The following is a 16,645-nucleotide window of genomic DNA, read 5'->3' on the forward strand; positions in this document are numbered from 1 at the left end:
TTCCTTTTGTTTTTCCTCAGCCTCAAATCTGGCTAATTCCAGTTTTTGTTGAACCGTGGAGTCTGTCATCCTAGCTTCTCTGTTTTTAACTAACTTTACACCCAAGAGTTAGAAAGAAAACAAAACAAAAAAACTTGGCTTGTAAAATTTTGCTGTGCTGTCCAGATACCTATGTTCCCTGATAGTGATTGTCAGTTTACAGAGAAATCCTAAAAAAAAAAAAACCTAATACCTTTGTCTCCAGGCAAATAGGCAGAAAACTCCTCTAGTTGCTCTTCGGAGAAGAAAACAAAAAACTTCAGGTCTGTGAAGACTTGTGAATTTCCCTGCAGGAGGTTAACTACCCTGCCTTTAGGTAGAGAAAACTTCAGCTCACAAAAGACAATCCCCTTTTTTCTCTGCTCTGGCTCCAAAGCAGAGGAAAAAAAAAACAACTCTAACTTCTTGCAGCCAAAAACCTGCTTTTTCAGCAGCCCAAAGGGAAAAAAATATTTCATTTTTAAGATCTGTGCTTCTTGTTCAAAAAATCAAAATCCTAAAAAAAAACCAAAAACGAACACCTTTGTCTCCAGGCAAATAGACAGAAAACCTCTCTAGTTGCTCTTAGATAAAAAACAACTTCAGGTCTGTGAAGACTTGTGAATTTCCCTGCAGGAGGTTAACTACCTTGCCTTTAGGTAGAGAAAACTCCAGCTCACAAAAGACAATTCTCTTTTGTCTCTGCTCTGGCCCTGAAGCAGGAAAAAAAAAAAAAAACCTCTAACTGCTTTCAGTTGGAAACCTGCTTTCCAGCAAACCAAAGGAAAAAAAAAATTCCCTTTTAAAATCTGTGCTTCTGGTTCAAAAAAATCTCAAATTGATCTCAAAATGATTTCAGGTTAATCCCACCGCTCTGCCGCCATGTCAGGGTTCCTTCCCCACTCTGAACTCTAGGGTACAGATGTAGGGACCTGCATGAAAAACTCCTAAGCTTACTTTTACCAGCTTAGGTTAAAACTTCCCCAAGGTACAAACTATTTTACCGTTTGCCCTTGGACTTTCGCTGCCCCCACCAAACGTCTAACACCGGTTACTGGGAACGAATGTTTGGAAACGTCTTTCCCCCCAGAATCCTCCCAAATCTTATACCCCCTTTCTTGGGGAAGGTTTGATAAAAATCCTCACCAATTTGCATAGGTGACCACAGAGCCAAACCCTTGGATCTTAAGAACAACGAAAAAGCATTCAGTTTCTTAAAAGAAGAAATTTAATAGAAGAAAAAGTAAAAAGAATCACACCTGTAAAATCAGGATAGTAAATACCTTACAGGATAATTAGATTCAAAACATAGAGAATCCCTCTAGGCAAAACCTTAAGTTACAAGAAGACACAAAACCAGGAATTTCCATTCCATTCAGCACAGCCTATTTTCTCAGCCATTTAAAGAAAACAGAATCTAACGCATATCTATCTAGATTACTTACTAAGTTCTAAGACTCCATTCCTCCATTCCGGCAAAAGCATCACACAGACAGAGAGAAAGGCTTTGTTTCTCCCTCCCCCCAGCTTTTGAAAGTATCTTGTCTCCTCATTGGTCATTTTGGTCAGGTGCCAGCGAGGTTATCCTAGCGTCTTAACCCTTTACAGATGAAAGGGTTTTTCCTCTGGCCAGGAGGGATTTTAAAGGTGTTTACCCTTCCCTTTATATTTATGACAACAGGTTTCAGAGTAGCAGCCGTGTTAGTCTGTATTCGCAAAAAGAAAAGGAGTACTTGTGGCACCTTAGAGACTAACAAATTTATTTGAGCATAAGCTTTCGTGAGCTACAACTCACTTCATCAAATGCATTCAGAAATTAATGACCTGCTTAAGGCACATGGTGAGTCTATAGAAGAGTCAGGATTAGAGTTTTGGAGTCCTTGGCTTCTATTCTCATGCTTCTTCCCTAGTCCACACTATCACTGAATATGACCATTTCTAACAGGTCAAAACGAACCCCCTATGGGCCATATTCTGCTCTTAGATTGTAGATAACTCCAGTTAAGTCAGTATGCGTTACACCCTCACAATATATCTGAGTAATATCTCAGTAATTTTAGGTAGACTTTAAAAAGCCTGATCTCAGAAAGGTTAGAAAAAAGAGGGGTTTGTGACTTTTAGATTTTGGCACCAATCCTGGGCTGCTCATGGGCAAGAGGGGTCCACTATACAGATATGATTGCAGGATCGGGACCATATACTGTAATCATTTAATCAAGGAACATGTAAGTGCTCACATTAGTATTGAACAGAAAACAAATGTACCTGAAAAAATAACCATGGGACTATGTACTGTTTTGTCCATTGCTCAGTATTACTCTGAATCGTTGCATTGTCTAATGTAGAAGTTCTCTACTATCAAACTAGTGTTTTCTGATATAGGGCCTGACCCTACACAAGATCTCTCCTTGTGAATATATAGTTCTTACTGTTTCCCTAATTGCATGATTCACCTAACTAAATGGAATGCATACTGATAATTGAAAAGTGAGTGAACAAAAATGTCATCATGTTGGTAATACACTCTTTAAATTCTTGTTCTATTATCTCTTTCCATCCAGCTCCTCTGATTTTAAAAGCCCAGGGATGAAGCAGTTGCCAGCTGAAACTGTCCGTCTCCTTTCAAGTTCTCAAGTGATCACATCAGTTGTAAGTGTAGTGAAGGAGCTGATAGAGAATTCCTTGGATGCCAATGCCACAAGCATTGATGTTAAACTGGTAAGTCTTCTCTGGTACTAAGTTAGACTTAAGATGGAAAACTGGATGGTAGTATACTGGGGAAATTTCTCCTGTGTTATGTATATTGTATATTTTAATGCTAAAGTTAATGGGCAAAATTCTGCCAGGAGTTACATCTATGCATCCCACTTAAGGTCACTGAGCATGTAGGGGTGTAACTGAGGACATAATTTGGGCCAATGAGCAGACCTAATGAATCATTGTAAACTTGCTTTAACATATCTTTCTTTATAAAAACACCAGAAATGACACTGCCTGAACAGTGGTTGGTTTAGAGATTGTTGGCCATACTAGTTTAGTTTTCACACTTATGGGCACAAATGTGCAAACACCTAAACTCCATTCTTGCAAAGAAAACCACCTAGTGGACCTCATGCCCATTTAGAGCCTCACTGAAGTCAATGGAATTTTACATAGTTGTCACATTTCACATTTGATTAATAGGATGCAATCTTGGCATGCAGCAGAAAAACAAGTATGAAAAATGTTGTCATTGGCCATGTCAGAGGCTGTTTTTCAGGCTTTTGTAACTAGAACATTTAACTTTTTATTTTTCCAAAGTCTTCAGATGGTACTAGTCAGAACAGTAACTTTTTATAATATTTTTTTTAACAGGATATTTTAAAAGTTAGCATGTTAACAAAAAATATTGGCTGAAGCCAGAAGAAAACAATGCTTTCTTTCCCAGACAAAAAAAAACTTGGCAAATAGATCAGTTTCTCTTGATGCAGAAAATTTTCTATTCTTGAAATATTTCAGTGAATGAAAAATAACATTATTTCCTGGCTAAGTACAAAATGTCACTGATGCATGTTGTAAGAACTGGTTTGTTCACAATGTAGAAATCCCAATGTCCTTTCTTAGAAAGTATAGTAGATATTTGAGTTATTACCAAGTGGCAGACATGGGGGCCAATATAATTTCCACCAATTTCTTGGATTGCTTCCCCTAAACTACAAATATCACCATGTTATCTGAATGGGATTTCAAGCATCTCCTATCTGTGCTCCAGCCTCCCTCAAATGCTGAACAAGGTGCTCATTTGCACTGTCTGCATCAGTTGAGATGGAGACACAGTATTTTCTTATGATCGGTTTATTGAAGTTACTGTCATCATTCATGCCTCCTGACTACTCATGTTTAGTAGCATCTTACTCCATTGGGAATGCTCATGGAGTATAATAGTATTTCACTTGTGAGTAAAAAGAAAAGGAGTACTTGTGGCATCTTAGAGACTAACATTTATTAGAGCATAAGCTTTCGTGAGTTACAGCTCACTTCATCGGATGCATGAAGTGAGCTGTAACTCATGAAAGCTTATGCTCTAATAAATGTGTTAGTCTCTAAGGTGCCACAAGTACTCCTTTTCTTTTTGCGAATACAGACTAACACGGCTGCTACTCTGAAACTTGTGAGTAAGAGTATCAGAATCTGGACCTGTTCAAAACTTGAGGAAGCCATCAGAAAGTCAGTAGAAATTTTCAGTGGTTATTGTGTATGACCCCATCTCTCATAGTGAAATCAAGTGTACTTCTAACAAGAGGAGTGAAAATGAGAAACCCCCAGCAATAATAAAAAAGAGCCCTCCGGATATCTCAGCTAGGAAAGAATAGACCCACTCAAGAACAAACCCAGCCACTTCTGCATGTAAGCCCATGATCCATGGTGTTGACGGCAATTGATAGATATCAAACATCCATACTGGTATTATTATCATTACCAGTTGCAAGAAGGAGATCAAATAAAGCAACAAGGGCTGTTTCTGTGTCATACCCCCATCTGTAACTAGTGTGACAAGGTTCAAGGAGATGTGATGTGTCTAGATACTGTGTGAGTTCCCTTGCCACGTCCTATTTAATACTGATCTTAATCAAAAGAAGAAGATTCAAAACTTCTTGATAGTGAGCTAAATTGCCAACATCTTCTTGAGGGGATGACAGGCTGACATCTGATTTTTAGGAATCGTGTACGTAATTTTTGCTTAATAAACAATCTGTAGACACTGGCAGTTTCCACAAGCAATTGACCCAGTACACCTTTCCTTCCTCCCCACCCTCACATGCTGTTTCTCACTAGCCACTGGCAACATGGGTCTGAATATCAGGTTGTGGTTTTTAGTTCACCCATTACCCCAGTATCTCAGTGAGTCATATGGGCCAAAACTTAAACAGAAAAAACCTAGCTTTGTCACCTCAAGATATTGTTCTGCTACCATAGATGCAGACAGCTCAGCCCAAATCCAAAGAAATGGTACTGCAAAATACCTAGAAGTTTCTTTACAACGGGAAGTATTTGAATCAGCAATCCAGTGGAGATGCCCTAGATTAATCTGGATTTTAATAACTTGAAACAAAGTTTCTGATCAAGATTTTATGGAGGCACTGGAGGTTCTTTGTACAGTCACACATTATAACACCATGGATTCTCATTATTTTGGGGTTTTTTTTGTGAAATAAGAATGCTTTATATTGACATACTATTTTTATTGGCCATAATTTAAATAAGATTGAAAACATAATGCATGCCCACAATTACACGAACTCTGCATAGGTTCCAGAGTGCAGCAGAGAACATGAAACTTTTACAAAATTACTGTTCAAACCTTTCCTCTTCCAAAGAATATTAAGAGCCCAGTTTCTGATTTATAGGAGTAATCCTTACAAGAAGAGTCTATTACGTTCCCTTCTGAAGAAAATTAATGGCGTAGTACTGCAAACCTTGTTCACAGGAGTAATCTTTACTTGATTCAAGGAGATTACTTTGTGTGAGTAAGGATTCCAGTGTAAGGCGGACTAGGTGGTTCAGGTGACAGATACAGTTTAACTCTGATTATCCAAAATTTGGAAATGTCCTAAAATTTGTTTTTTTACAAGCTCTGGCTTTTCTGAAATTCCATGTCCTACACTGATGGTGTTTGCCTGAAACATACCACCCTGTTAACAGGGAAAGCTGTGGGTGGGTTCTTCAGACTCACTGAAATAGGTGACTTGTTAGTCCAACCAGATACAATGGAGGCGGGAGTGGCTCTTTGGATAGGTAGTGTCTAGGGCAGCATTTATCAAATGCCGCCACCGGGGGTTTTTCCTGCGGCCATGATAGTCTCCTAGCTAGAGATGGGAGAAGGGGCAAAGCCTAGGGACTCCGGGGATGGGCTTCAGCCCCCTCTCCTGCCAGCTTCAGCCATGGGGGTCCTATTCTGGGCTTCAGCCATGGGGGTCCTGTTCTGGGCTTCAGCCTAGGGGGGCGGAGCTTCAGGAAGGCCAGTCTTACTAGGCATCATGGTCAAGAGGCAAGGAATAGGGTGAGCCTGGAATGTGAGGCCATGGAAGTGAGCTCAGGGCAATGTAGGGAGGAAGTAGCGGGGCCTATGAGGGTGATGGGGAGACTAGGGGAGTGGATGAAGACAGCAGGGATCAGGGGGATCTGTGGAGGACAGGGAAACGCGCCAGGGCCAGGGGCACCAACATACAACTGTACATTATTATTGAGTCTGCAAAAAACTCCTACATAAGTAAATTATGATTTGGACATGTATATGTGCATATTTATTTGTTTTTCCTAAAGTTAATGAAGTATTTTAGGAAAATTTGTCAGAGTGGCCACCAGCAAGAATTGGTGGCTGCACTCTGAGGCCACCAAAATTTTTGTTCTGAGAACCCCTCTAGGTTGTGGATTAAACAGTCCTGATATAAGAATCTGTAGCGCAACCAAGCCTGGCAAGAAAGCTTGAGCAACTGTTACTTTATTGTTAGTTTCTTGTTTAATAAAGCTAAATCCCAGGGAGTGGGGGATTAGTTTTTGACTACAATGTGTTCAGACCTTCTTTTACAGAAGGTTGGGAAAGGCATCTGCTCACACTGGAGTTCTGAATAAATTCCCAGAGCAATTTGCATAATCTGGTTTGTGTCTATATTTCATTGTTAGATCACTGGCTGGAATTCAACCAAGGGAATTTCTGAAAGTTGCCACCTGATTTCTGTTTATTGACGCACAATGAGTTAATTGTATCAGTCCAGTTCCTAATGGACAAGTGTATACATCAGGGTTGGCTTCCTTGTTTGCTATCACTATATTGGCAGCTAGCCCAAGATTCAATCTCTGCTACCCTCTTGATTTGTTTGCTCCAGGTCAGGTTTGAAGCATGTTAGTTCATTGGTGGGGCAGTGTTACATTGCCACTGCATGTGCTATACCTCTGAATAAAGAGAAGACATAGGCCATATCTACAATACCAATTTTGTCAGTATAACTTGCGTCACTCAGGGGTGTGAAAAAAATACCCCCTGAGCAACATAAGTTATACCACAGAAGCACCAGTGTGGACAGCGCTATGTCAGCAGGAGAAGCTTCTCCCGCCGACATAGCTACCGCTGCTCGTGGAGGTGGTTTTATTATGTCAACGAGAGAGCTTTCCCGTTGGCATAGAGTGGCTACACGAGCGATCTTACAGCGGCGCAGCTGCATCTTTACAGCCGTGCCATTTTAAGCTCACTATTGTACACATGGCCTTAGATTTCAGAGCTGTCTGTATGTCACCTTTTTGAATAACATCTTAAAAATGAGAAAAAAGAAACAATTTTGCAATAATAATGGAAGTCTGACTTAAATCCACAAAGGAAAACACTATCATTAAAATAAAACGTTAATGTAAAATGTTCTTGTGATTAGAACCTGGAGATGAGACTTAGGAGATTTGGATGTTATTTGCGGCTCTGCTATTAATTTGTTGAATGACCTTGGACAAATCACTGAAGCCTCTCCTTGCTTTAGTTTCTCCATCTATAAAGTGGTAGTATTAAAACTTAGCTACTTCAGGAGGAGATTTAACTAATTAATGCTTGTGCACCTCTTTGATGTCTTTTAATGAAGGTGCTATAGAACTATAAAGTAGTAGTGTTATATTATTCTAATTACAAAGAAATGGAAACCAAGATGAACAGGTTACAGTGTGTCAGATATAACAAAAAAGAATTTAATATAAATCAGACAGATAATGTTGCTCACAATGGGAAGTATGGGAATGATACGGAATTAATAAGGTAATGGCTGTCTTACTAATGATATTACTCATACTAATGATATTACTAATAACTAATTACTAATACTAATCACTAATTAATTACAAATACTAATGATATTACTAATTATTAATGATACTAATAATGTGCCAGCAATCCCCCTCTGCCATGTACATTGGCCAAACTGGACAGTCTCTACGTAAAAGAATAAATGGACACAAATCAGACGTCAAGAATTATAACATTCAAAAACCTGTCGGAGAACACTTCAGTCTCTTTGGTCACTCAATTACAGACCTAAAAGTGGCAATTTTTCAACAAAAAAACTTCAAAAACAGACTCCAACGAGAGACTGCTGAATTGGAATTAATTTTGCAAACTGGATACAATTAACTTGAATAGAGACTGGGAGTGGATGTGTCATTACACAAAGTAAAACTATTCCCCCATGTTTATTCCCCCCCGCCCACTGTTCCTCACACGTTCTTGTCAACTGCTGGAAATTAGCCCACCTTGATTATCACTACAAAAACCCCGCCCCCCACACCCCCGCTCTCCTGCTGGTAATAGCTCACCTTACCTGATCACTCTTGTTACAGTGTGTATGGTAACACCCATTGTTTCATGTTCTCTGTGTATATAAAATCTCCCCACTGTATTTTCCTCTGCGTGCATCTGATGAAGTGAGCTGTAGTTCACGAAAGCTTATGCTCAAATAAATTTGTTAGTCTCTAAGGTGCCACAAGTCCTCCTTTTCTTTTTGTGGATACAAACTAACATGGCTGCTACTCTGAAACCTGTCAGTTAGCTTTGTAGTAGGAGATCCACACTAACTGAATTATTGGCAAAAATATCAGTTCTCACTGGGAGAAAGCACCAGTACCATTCACCCTAAAGAAACAGGGATTCTAAAACCTGATGTGCCCATTTGTTTTTATAGATATAATTATATAATAATCTTAGTCTAATTCAGGGGTTCTTAAATTGTTCCTTAGTGCAGACAATATCTCAATAAAGAGATTGTTTTTGGACACCTTCCCTCCCATTTTAGGATTGCATAATATCCCTGTGGCATTTATGGCAATTTGTTTACATGGAAAAGTAGTGCTAGAAATGTCTTCAGTGCATTTTAGCAGCTGGAAACAAGGGAAAAAGTCAGTACTATTCAGCCAGTGAGATTTCATAGACCACAGGCAATTGTTCTGTGGACCACATGGTCTATGGTCTATGGGAAGTGCTGATCCAAGATATTGTAGCTTATCAGTGCTGATTTCTTTTAAAATTATCACACTAGTTTTAACTCACCCTGTTGTGCTGTGAACTCTTGTATATTAGATCATAATCTGTTCAGAGAGCCATTCAATAAATGGGAGAAACAGGTTGAGTTAGAGATCCTGTTGTTCTTTGACTGTGAATCTCCTTGCTTGTGGTTTGAGTAACCTGCATTATAACATTTGTTTTGATATATCCAAATTACAGTTCAGCAAACAGCACAACTTTGTTACAATGCCCCTGAGTCACATGGTTCCTCTCATTTAAGCTCCTTCTTTAATTTAGCCATCTTGGTTTAGTTATTTATGATTTTAGACCTGCATCTTTTTAATATTATTTTTTGTTAGATGTTAATATTTGTCATCTCAAAATTAAAATAGTGGAAGAACTTCTCCCAGCAAGAAAACTATATATATGTTCAGTCCTGTTTGTTTGAAGGGCCATCTGCCATTTAGAGGGATATTTAACAAGTCTTTTGAATCTATCACAGTAGACTTGTTTGACTGTATTTAAGGCATCATTTTGACAAAAAATTGTGCAGTACGATCCACTGTTCATTCTTTTTAAAAGAAATTTTTTTCATTAAAGGTAACCTACAAAAGGAAAAAAAAGTGTGTTTCTTTCTGATCTATAAAGAAAGCCTGAAACTTTAAGTCCCCTCTGCCGCTCCTCTGGCCACTTGCACAGAACACCAGGTTTGGTGTAAGATGGACTACTCTGTGATGACAGGAGAACTAGTGAAATGGTAGTCTCATAAAAGCAAAGAGTGTGAAAGTTGAACAATGAGAGGAGTATGAATTTGTAGTCAGATTGTTGGTGTTTTGTTTTTATTAACACCAATTTAAATCCCATGATTTAATGTTTTGATTAAAGCAAGCTTTTGTTCAAGATTCAACGTCCTTGCCCCTTTCAATTAAGGTTGCCAGAGGTTATAGTAAATATCACAGATACCTCTCGTAGGTCCTCCATTAAAAGCAGAGGGAGAGCTGACTTCATATTCTTGACGTCTCTAAGGTGAAGAGATGAGCAAAACAAAAACGTAACCTTTGCCCCACCCCCAACATCCAGACCTTCTCTATATCCCATAAAGAAGCAAAAAAGTACACAGATGTCATTTTAAAAAAATCCTTGTAGGTCCTTCTTACACATTTGGTAACATAGGTCCCAGTTCCTTTAATGTGTGCAGAATCTAGCCTGTGATGATTAGATAAAGTGGAATACATTAACAAAACATGCATTTCCCTTTGTAAAAGGGAGGGAAGATGAAACAAGAATGAACCATCTTTAACATTTCAGCTACTGATCTTTTTCTCAGTTTATATTTTATAAAGTCATGACTAGATTTTGAAATACTTTTAGTGTGTTAGCCCATACTGTAATAGTAGAACTAAATAGTTTAATATATTACTTCTTTTGGAACAGCATAAAATTAATTAACTGTTTCATTTTTGCTCTGTACAAGTTTGTATAGACAAGTTATGTGCACATATGTGCTGCAGTCTCTCCACATGGAAATGTCAGAATTTTGCCTATTTTAAGGACTAAAGTACTGGACCCTTAACTACTTTAATACAACCATTGTATATAGTATCTAAGTTTGCATTTGAGATGTACTTTTATGATTGATGATATTATTATTCTTTTTAGGAAAATTATGGGTTTGATAAAATAGAGGTGCGAGACAATGGTGATGGCATCAAAGCTGCTGATGTTCCAGTTATGGCAGTTAAGCATTATACCTCAAAAATAAGCTGTCCGGAGGATCTTGAAAGCTTGACAACCTATGGCTTTCGTGGTGAAGCCTTGGGATCAATTTGCTGCATATCTGAGGTGAGATGCGTCAGACTTTCTTGCTCTCTTAAATAATTACAAAATATAAATATGAGGACTTTAGGTTGTGCCCACAACCTCACAGTAGAATGCTGGCTTTTATTTTTAAATGTAGAATTTGGAGAGTTTGATATCTCTCTGCTGGTTCTTCCGCTACAGTGAAGCCACAGAGCTGCAAAGCTTGCTCATTTTGAATTGACTTTGGGATCAGTCATTGGCTCCTTATCAGATCAGTTTGGTAGTTGGTCGTGTTTCACTTTCTTCCCTCAATTGGGGAGGCAACTATTTACACTGTGCCCTGATCCTTTCCTTTGACTCCAATGTATGGAGGCTCTCCAGAATTCTCTCACTCATCATTCAGTCTCTCTGTTCTTACATCAATTGCCTTTAAATTATCAATGTGATCTGCAGTCATGAGATCTGGTTGGACTCCTCATTGTTCCTGGCTATTCAAATATCTATGGCTGCAAAAACACCTTGTTTCACCTTTGAGTAGCCAGTAGCCTACACTCTCACCTGGTCACAGTGATCCATGTATTTATCACCATTACAACTGAGCACTGCAGTGCACTACTATCTAGGAATGAAATTGCTTACCGCAAAAAAGCTCTGTTTTCAAAATACAACAATTAGTCTACTAAGCAGTACAAAGCGTTGAGAGTACATCGTCCCATTGCTTTTCTGTGCACTTTCTTCCCACCTGAATACTGAGTCAAGTTCAAGTTTTCCATCTCTACCTTCAAAAGCCTCTGGGGTAGGCCGAAACTAGCCACAGGACAATCATGACCTCCCATGATAGTTACTTTTCACTGAAACAGTGGACTGTAAGAGTGAGGTTTGTGTGTGGGAGTGTATGCATCCATGGAGCTTTGGACTTGATCATACTAGATACTAGGCAGAGTTAGGTACAGAATTTGTATGGAAAATTCCCAAAGAAATCCCAGGTGCTTCAGAAAGTGCTGCTGTTTGGCTGGATTATGGTCTCCTTCTGAGAAGACACTGAACCAATGATCTAGCCTGGTGATGAGGGGCACTATGCTGCTGTAGGAGCTGTCTTTCAGATGAGATGTCAAACCAAGATGTCATCTTCTGTGTGGGCATTAAAAAGCCCCATTGTACATTTCACAAGAGAGCAGAGTTGACACTAATGTCTTAAGTACTGGTCTCAGCATCAGTAATTACATTACTTAAATAGTAGTGGTGTTTGTAATTGCAGTCTGCCTACCTAATTTACTGCCTCTAGTTAACCATTAGCAATTATCTTTGAGAACTCTTGGAGGACGTATGAGTCCAGAGAACTGAAGAAGGGCAAACCTAAGGGAAAAAAGGAGCATTCAGGAATATAGGCCAGTCAGCCTAACTTCGATACTCAGAAAGATACTGGAACAAATTATTAAACCTAGAAGGTGATAAATCATAGACAGCATGGATTTTTCAAGAACAGATCATGTCAGACCAATCTAATTTCCTCCTTTGACAGGGTAACCAACCTAATGGATGGGGGGAAGGAGGAGATGTGATATATCTAGACTTTGGTAAGGCTTTGGACATAGTCCCACATGACATTCTCATAAACAAATAAGGGAAATATAGTCTAGATTAAATTACTATAAAGTGGGTGCATAACTGGTTGAAAGACTACTCAAAGAGTGGTTATCGATGATTCATTATTAAGATGGGAGGACATATCAAGTGGGTTTCCACAGAGATCTATCCTTTGTATGATTCTATTCAGAATTTTCACTAATGAGTTGGATGATGGAGAGTATGTTTATAAAATTTGTAAAAAGAAAAGGAGTACTTGTGGCACCTTAGAGACTAACAAATTTATTAGAGCATAAGCTTTCGTGAGCTACAGCTCACTTCATCGGATGCAAAATGCATCCGATGAAGTGAGCTGTAGCTCACGAAAGCTTATGCTCTAATAAATTTGTTAGTCTCTAAGGTGCCACAAGTACTCCTTTTCTTTTTGCGAATACAGACTAACACGGCTGCTACTCTGAAACCTATAAAATTTGTGGATGACACTGAGAGGGGCTGCAAGATCTTTGGAGGACAGGATTAGAATTCAAAATTACCTCTATACATTGGAGAGAGGGTCTTGAAAACAACAAGATGAAATTTATGTGCAAATTAAGAGAAAAAAGCAAATGCACAACTACAAAAAGGGGAATATGTGCTAGGCAGTAGTACTGCAGAAAAGGACTTCGGGGGAGTGTATAATGAATGACAAATCGAACATGAGCCAACAGTGTGATGCAGATGTCCTTCTGGGATGTATGACCAGCAGTGTCGTATGTAAGTGTGGTGGCATACACCAGCCCCTCACTAAGCCAGAAAGGGTTAATGAGCTGCTCTGGGCTTGCCCAGCCCTGGCCCACTACACTTACGCTCCCTGTAAGGAAATTAATGGGCAATTAAACTGGAAGAGGATAGCTCAGTAGTGGGCTGATGAGGGAGGAGAACAGACCTCCCGTCCTTTCCTCCGTAAGGAAAGGACTTCCTCAGAACCTCTGTAGAGATTGCAGACTGCCAGAGCCCTCCAGAGGAAGGTAGGCCTGGCACAGGAATATGGAGTTTATTTTGGGGCTTATTTCTTTGTTTTACTACAAGAAGGACTTTTGGACTGTCTGTACTGTTTTGGACAGGCCTGCAGGGCTTAAGGAGACTGTTGTGGGGAACCCCTGCCTAGAATGGTGTGGGGAACTACTTCAGTAAGGACTTCTGCACCCTACTCAAGTCTGCCCAGTAGTTTGTCTTAGACGCTGAAGAGCATGGTCACATATGGTGGAGAATGTGGGCGTGATCTAACCTTGCAGAAGGGGGAGATTTGAGTGACCTGGATCATCAAGGTGGAAAGAAGGAGTTTGTCTTGCTGGGGACAACATGTGCCTGGAGTGAATGTTGCAACAGATGACATCCCAACAGCAGCAGCTGGTCCATGAGCAAGGTGGTTAGGAGCAGGAGCAACAGTTGGTTCAACAAGTTGTGACCCCAGTGCAACTGCTTGGAGTCAGGGTGGGGTAGGGAATTCCTCACTGGGGCTCATGGGAACAACAGCCGTGGTGGTGCAACTCACTAAGATGGGCCCAGAGGGCTTCCTTATAACCTTCAAATGGGTGGCAATGGTGGTTCACAGAGCCATGGAGGAGAGCAGACGACCTGTAGTTCTGGGAGGAAAAGTATCTCCCCAGAGCCTGACCCTGTGTGATTGCCCAGAAATTGAGGGAGCTGTGCTGGAGGTGGCTGAAGCTGGAAACCTGGACCAGCATTCAGATCACTGAAAGTACACTGGTAGAACAGTTTGTGCAGATACTCCCAGTTGCAGGAAGAGACGGCATACTGAAGCACTGACACAAGACGCTCGCTGAAACAGTTCAGCTGATGAAGAATTATATGGCTTCTGAGGCTGCATCAAGGGCACCTAGGGTGAAGCAGCTTGAGGGTCAGAGGGAAGGCCTAGCGTCAGAGTGACCAAACTTTGGGTGTGAACCAGCCACCCTTGAAAGGTCTTGGAAAGTTTCAGGGATCCTGGCTGGGCTGGACAGGGAAACCTGGACAACATAGGTTCAAGCCCAGCCCAGAATCCTGGGGCTACTCATAGTCCTGCATCTGAGAGGACTGGGGAACTAGGGCCAGGTTGTTGCCCAAAGGTCAGGGCCATGGGCTGACCATGACCACCAATGGCTGGGAAGGTCTGTTTTTCACATGGACACCCCAGTCACTGCACTTTCATAGAGTTCAGTTATACCTAAGGAAGTTGTGGAATCACTGTCCTTGGAGCTTTTAAAGAACAGATTAGACAAACATCTGTCAGGGACAGTCTAGGTATATTTAATCCTGCCTCAGTATGCGGGGGAATGGATTCCTTAGTTCCCTTGCAGCCATACATTTCTAAGGTTCTTCACTTCCTGACCTAAACTGATATGTATTATTGCTGTATGCTGTTAAACAAGTAGCTGTTTTTCATTCAAGAGGTGTAGCTGCACATTAACTTCATATAGGAATAATTCTGAATGATTTTTTTTAAATAAAGGTCTCTAGGTTACTTCTGATAACCTTGATACCGTCCATGCAGATCATTTAAAAACTTGAAGTTGTATTATAATTCAGTTTATTAATATCTGAATGCAATTATTTCATGTTATAGGACTGTTGAGGTACTCTTGATTTTGGAAGAGGGGCTTTGGGTATCACCCAAACCATTCACTTTACTTCTGAAAGAAATGATCAGGGCAGAAAATAATGATAATGGTGATTATTGCATTTTGGAATTACTTATGAAGAAACAGTTGTTCTAAAAGAACACTTATGATACACCTTATGTTTTCTCTCATGAACAGAATTTTTTAAAATCTTGTTTAAATAACTTTAAGCTCAAAAAGTCAGTTTAGAAAAGTATATTATTATAGACATTGTTAAAAAAACTATTCTTCATGTTGTATACTGGCATCTATGAAAAAGAAGTAGAAATCTGCAGTTTTTAATCCTGGGTTAGAAAATCAGTGTATTGTGAAGTATTTTTGTCATTAGGATGATGTTCATGGAAGAAAAAACAGACTTTTATAAAATTATTTTTGTTCTTTTTTGTTAAAGTAACTTAATGCTGAGAATCATCTCGGAACATATCTAATGTCTTCAGATCATTTTGAACTTTTGAAATCCTTGATTGACATGAGGTTCTTTATTACCAGGTTTTGATCACAACAAAGACAGCTGCTGATGATTTTAGCACCCAGTACATCTTGGATAGCAGTGGGCATGTAACTTCTCAAAAGCCTTCTCATCTTGGGCAAGGTAAGGTATGCTTATTGTGATGTTTTGTGTTTCTCCTTATAAGAACAATTGGTCAGATTTGGAAGTTTTTAGTCTATATATCCTACTCTGATACCCACCCATGCACATCCAAATTGAGCAGTTGTGATGAAGAGGAACCTAAGTAAAATACTTACAGGTGCCTCACTTCTATATGATGATCTCTAGGAGCCGTATCGCCGCTTTCTGTGCAAAAACCAATAGAAGGGAAAACCTGGGGACTTGAGACGATCTATAGGATTCTGTGAGCTGAAAAGCAAATCAGTGAGGCTGGGAGGGTTGTAGTAGCTATGCACGGCTCATGTGGCGCCTCACGGTCTCGGACACCATCCAATGGTCCAGGGACATCTACATCAAACACATCATCGGCCACCGACAGTACCAGGAGGTGTGAGCCAGAATGACATCAACTATGAGAAAGAGACCGAGAGACTTTTTCCTTTGGACCATATGAACTGGAACCATAAACTCACTGAACACTAAATCTCACCAAATGAGGGTAAATGAGTGGATCCTCATCATCGTATCCACTTATTATACTCGACACCTGAACATAGCCATTATATGAACAACATACCCTCGTATCTCAATGTCTGTACTTTTACCCTCAATCGGGGATATTGCAGATTATGTATTCCTTATGCCATCCGATCTTAAACCGAATTTTGCACCCCTTGATGATCTGTACCTTATTCCCTGATAACCAGAAGCTTTTACACTTAAACTCTGTACCATTTTTTTTTATTTTAACATCATCTTAAAAAAGTTATTAAATCTGTTAAAAAGAGGATAGGAGCACTTAGATACCACGGTGACTAGAGAGTGCAAGGCCTTAATTGTCCACACAGACCAGTAAAATCCTTCTATAGATGTCCCAGCGCCCCCAGTCACTGGTAAATTGGTAGGCTCATATTCTGTGTTGTCAGTGGCTTTCAACACAGCCAGGATATGGAG

At 39.8% G+C, this 16,645-nt stretch overlaps 1 protein-coding gene across 8 annotated transcripts in view; it reads left to right on the forward strand.

Moving 5' to 3' along the window:
• Positions 1-16,645, forward strand: part of PMS1 (PMS1 homolog 1, mismatch repair system component) — a 99,759-nt gene that overhangs the window by 12,712 nt on the left and 70,402 nt on the right. For 7 of the 8 annotated variants that reach the window (XR_006278057.1, XR_006278056.1, XM_038421690.1 and 4 more), the window contains exons 2-4: positions 2,580-2,736; positions 10,694-10,876; positions 15,571-15,673. Coding sequence is in view for 6 of the 8 variants with exons in the window: in XM_038421690.1 (XP_038277618.1) it covers positions 2,605-2,736; positions 10,694-10,876; positions 15,571-15,673 (418 nt within the window). In the remaining 2 variants the exon portion in view is untranslated. Of the gene's footprint in view, positions 1-2,579; positions 2,737-9,656; positions 9,792-10,693; positions 10,877-15,570; positions 15,674-16,645 lie in introns of those variants that run through there. The other variant, XM_043505466.1, reaches the window with a different exon arrangement.

The sequence above is a fragment of the Dermochelys coriacea genome, chromosome 11 (assembly GCF_009764565.3).
Source record: "Dermochelys coriacea isolate rDerCor1 chromosome 11, rDerCor1.pri.v4, whole genome shotgun sequence".
Classification (NCBI taxonomy): Eukaryota; Metazoa; Chordata; order Testudines; family Dermochelyidae; genus Dermochelys; species Dermochelys coriacea.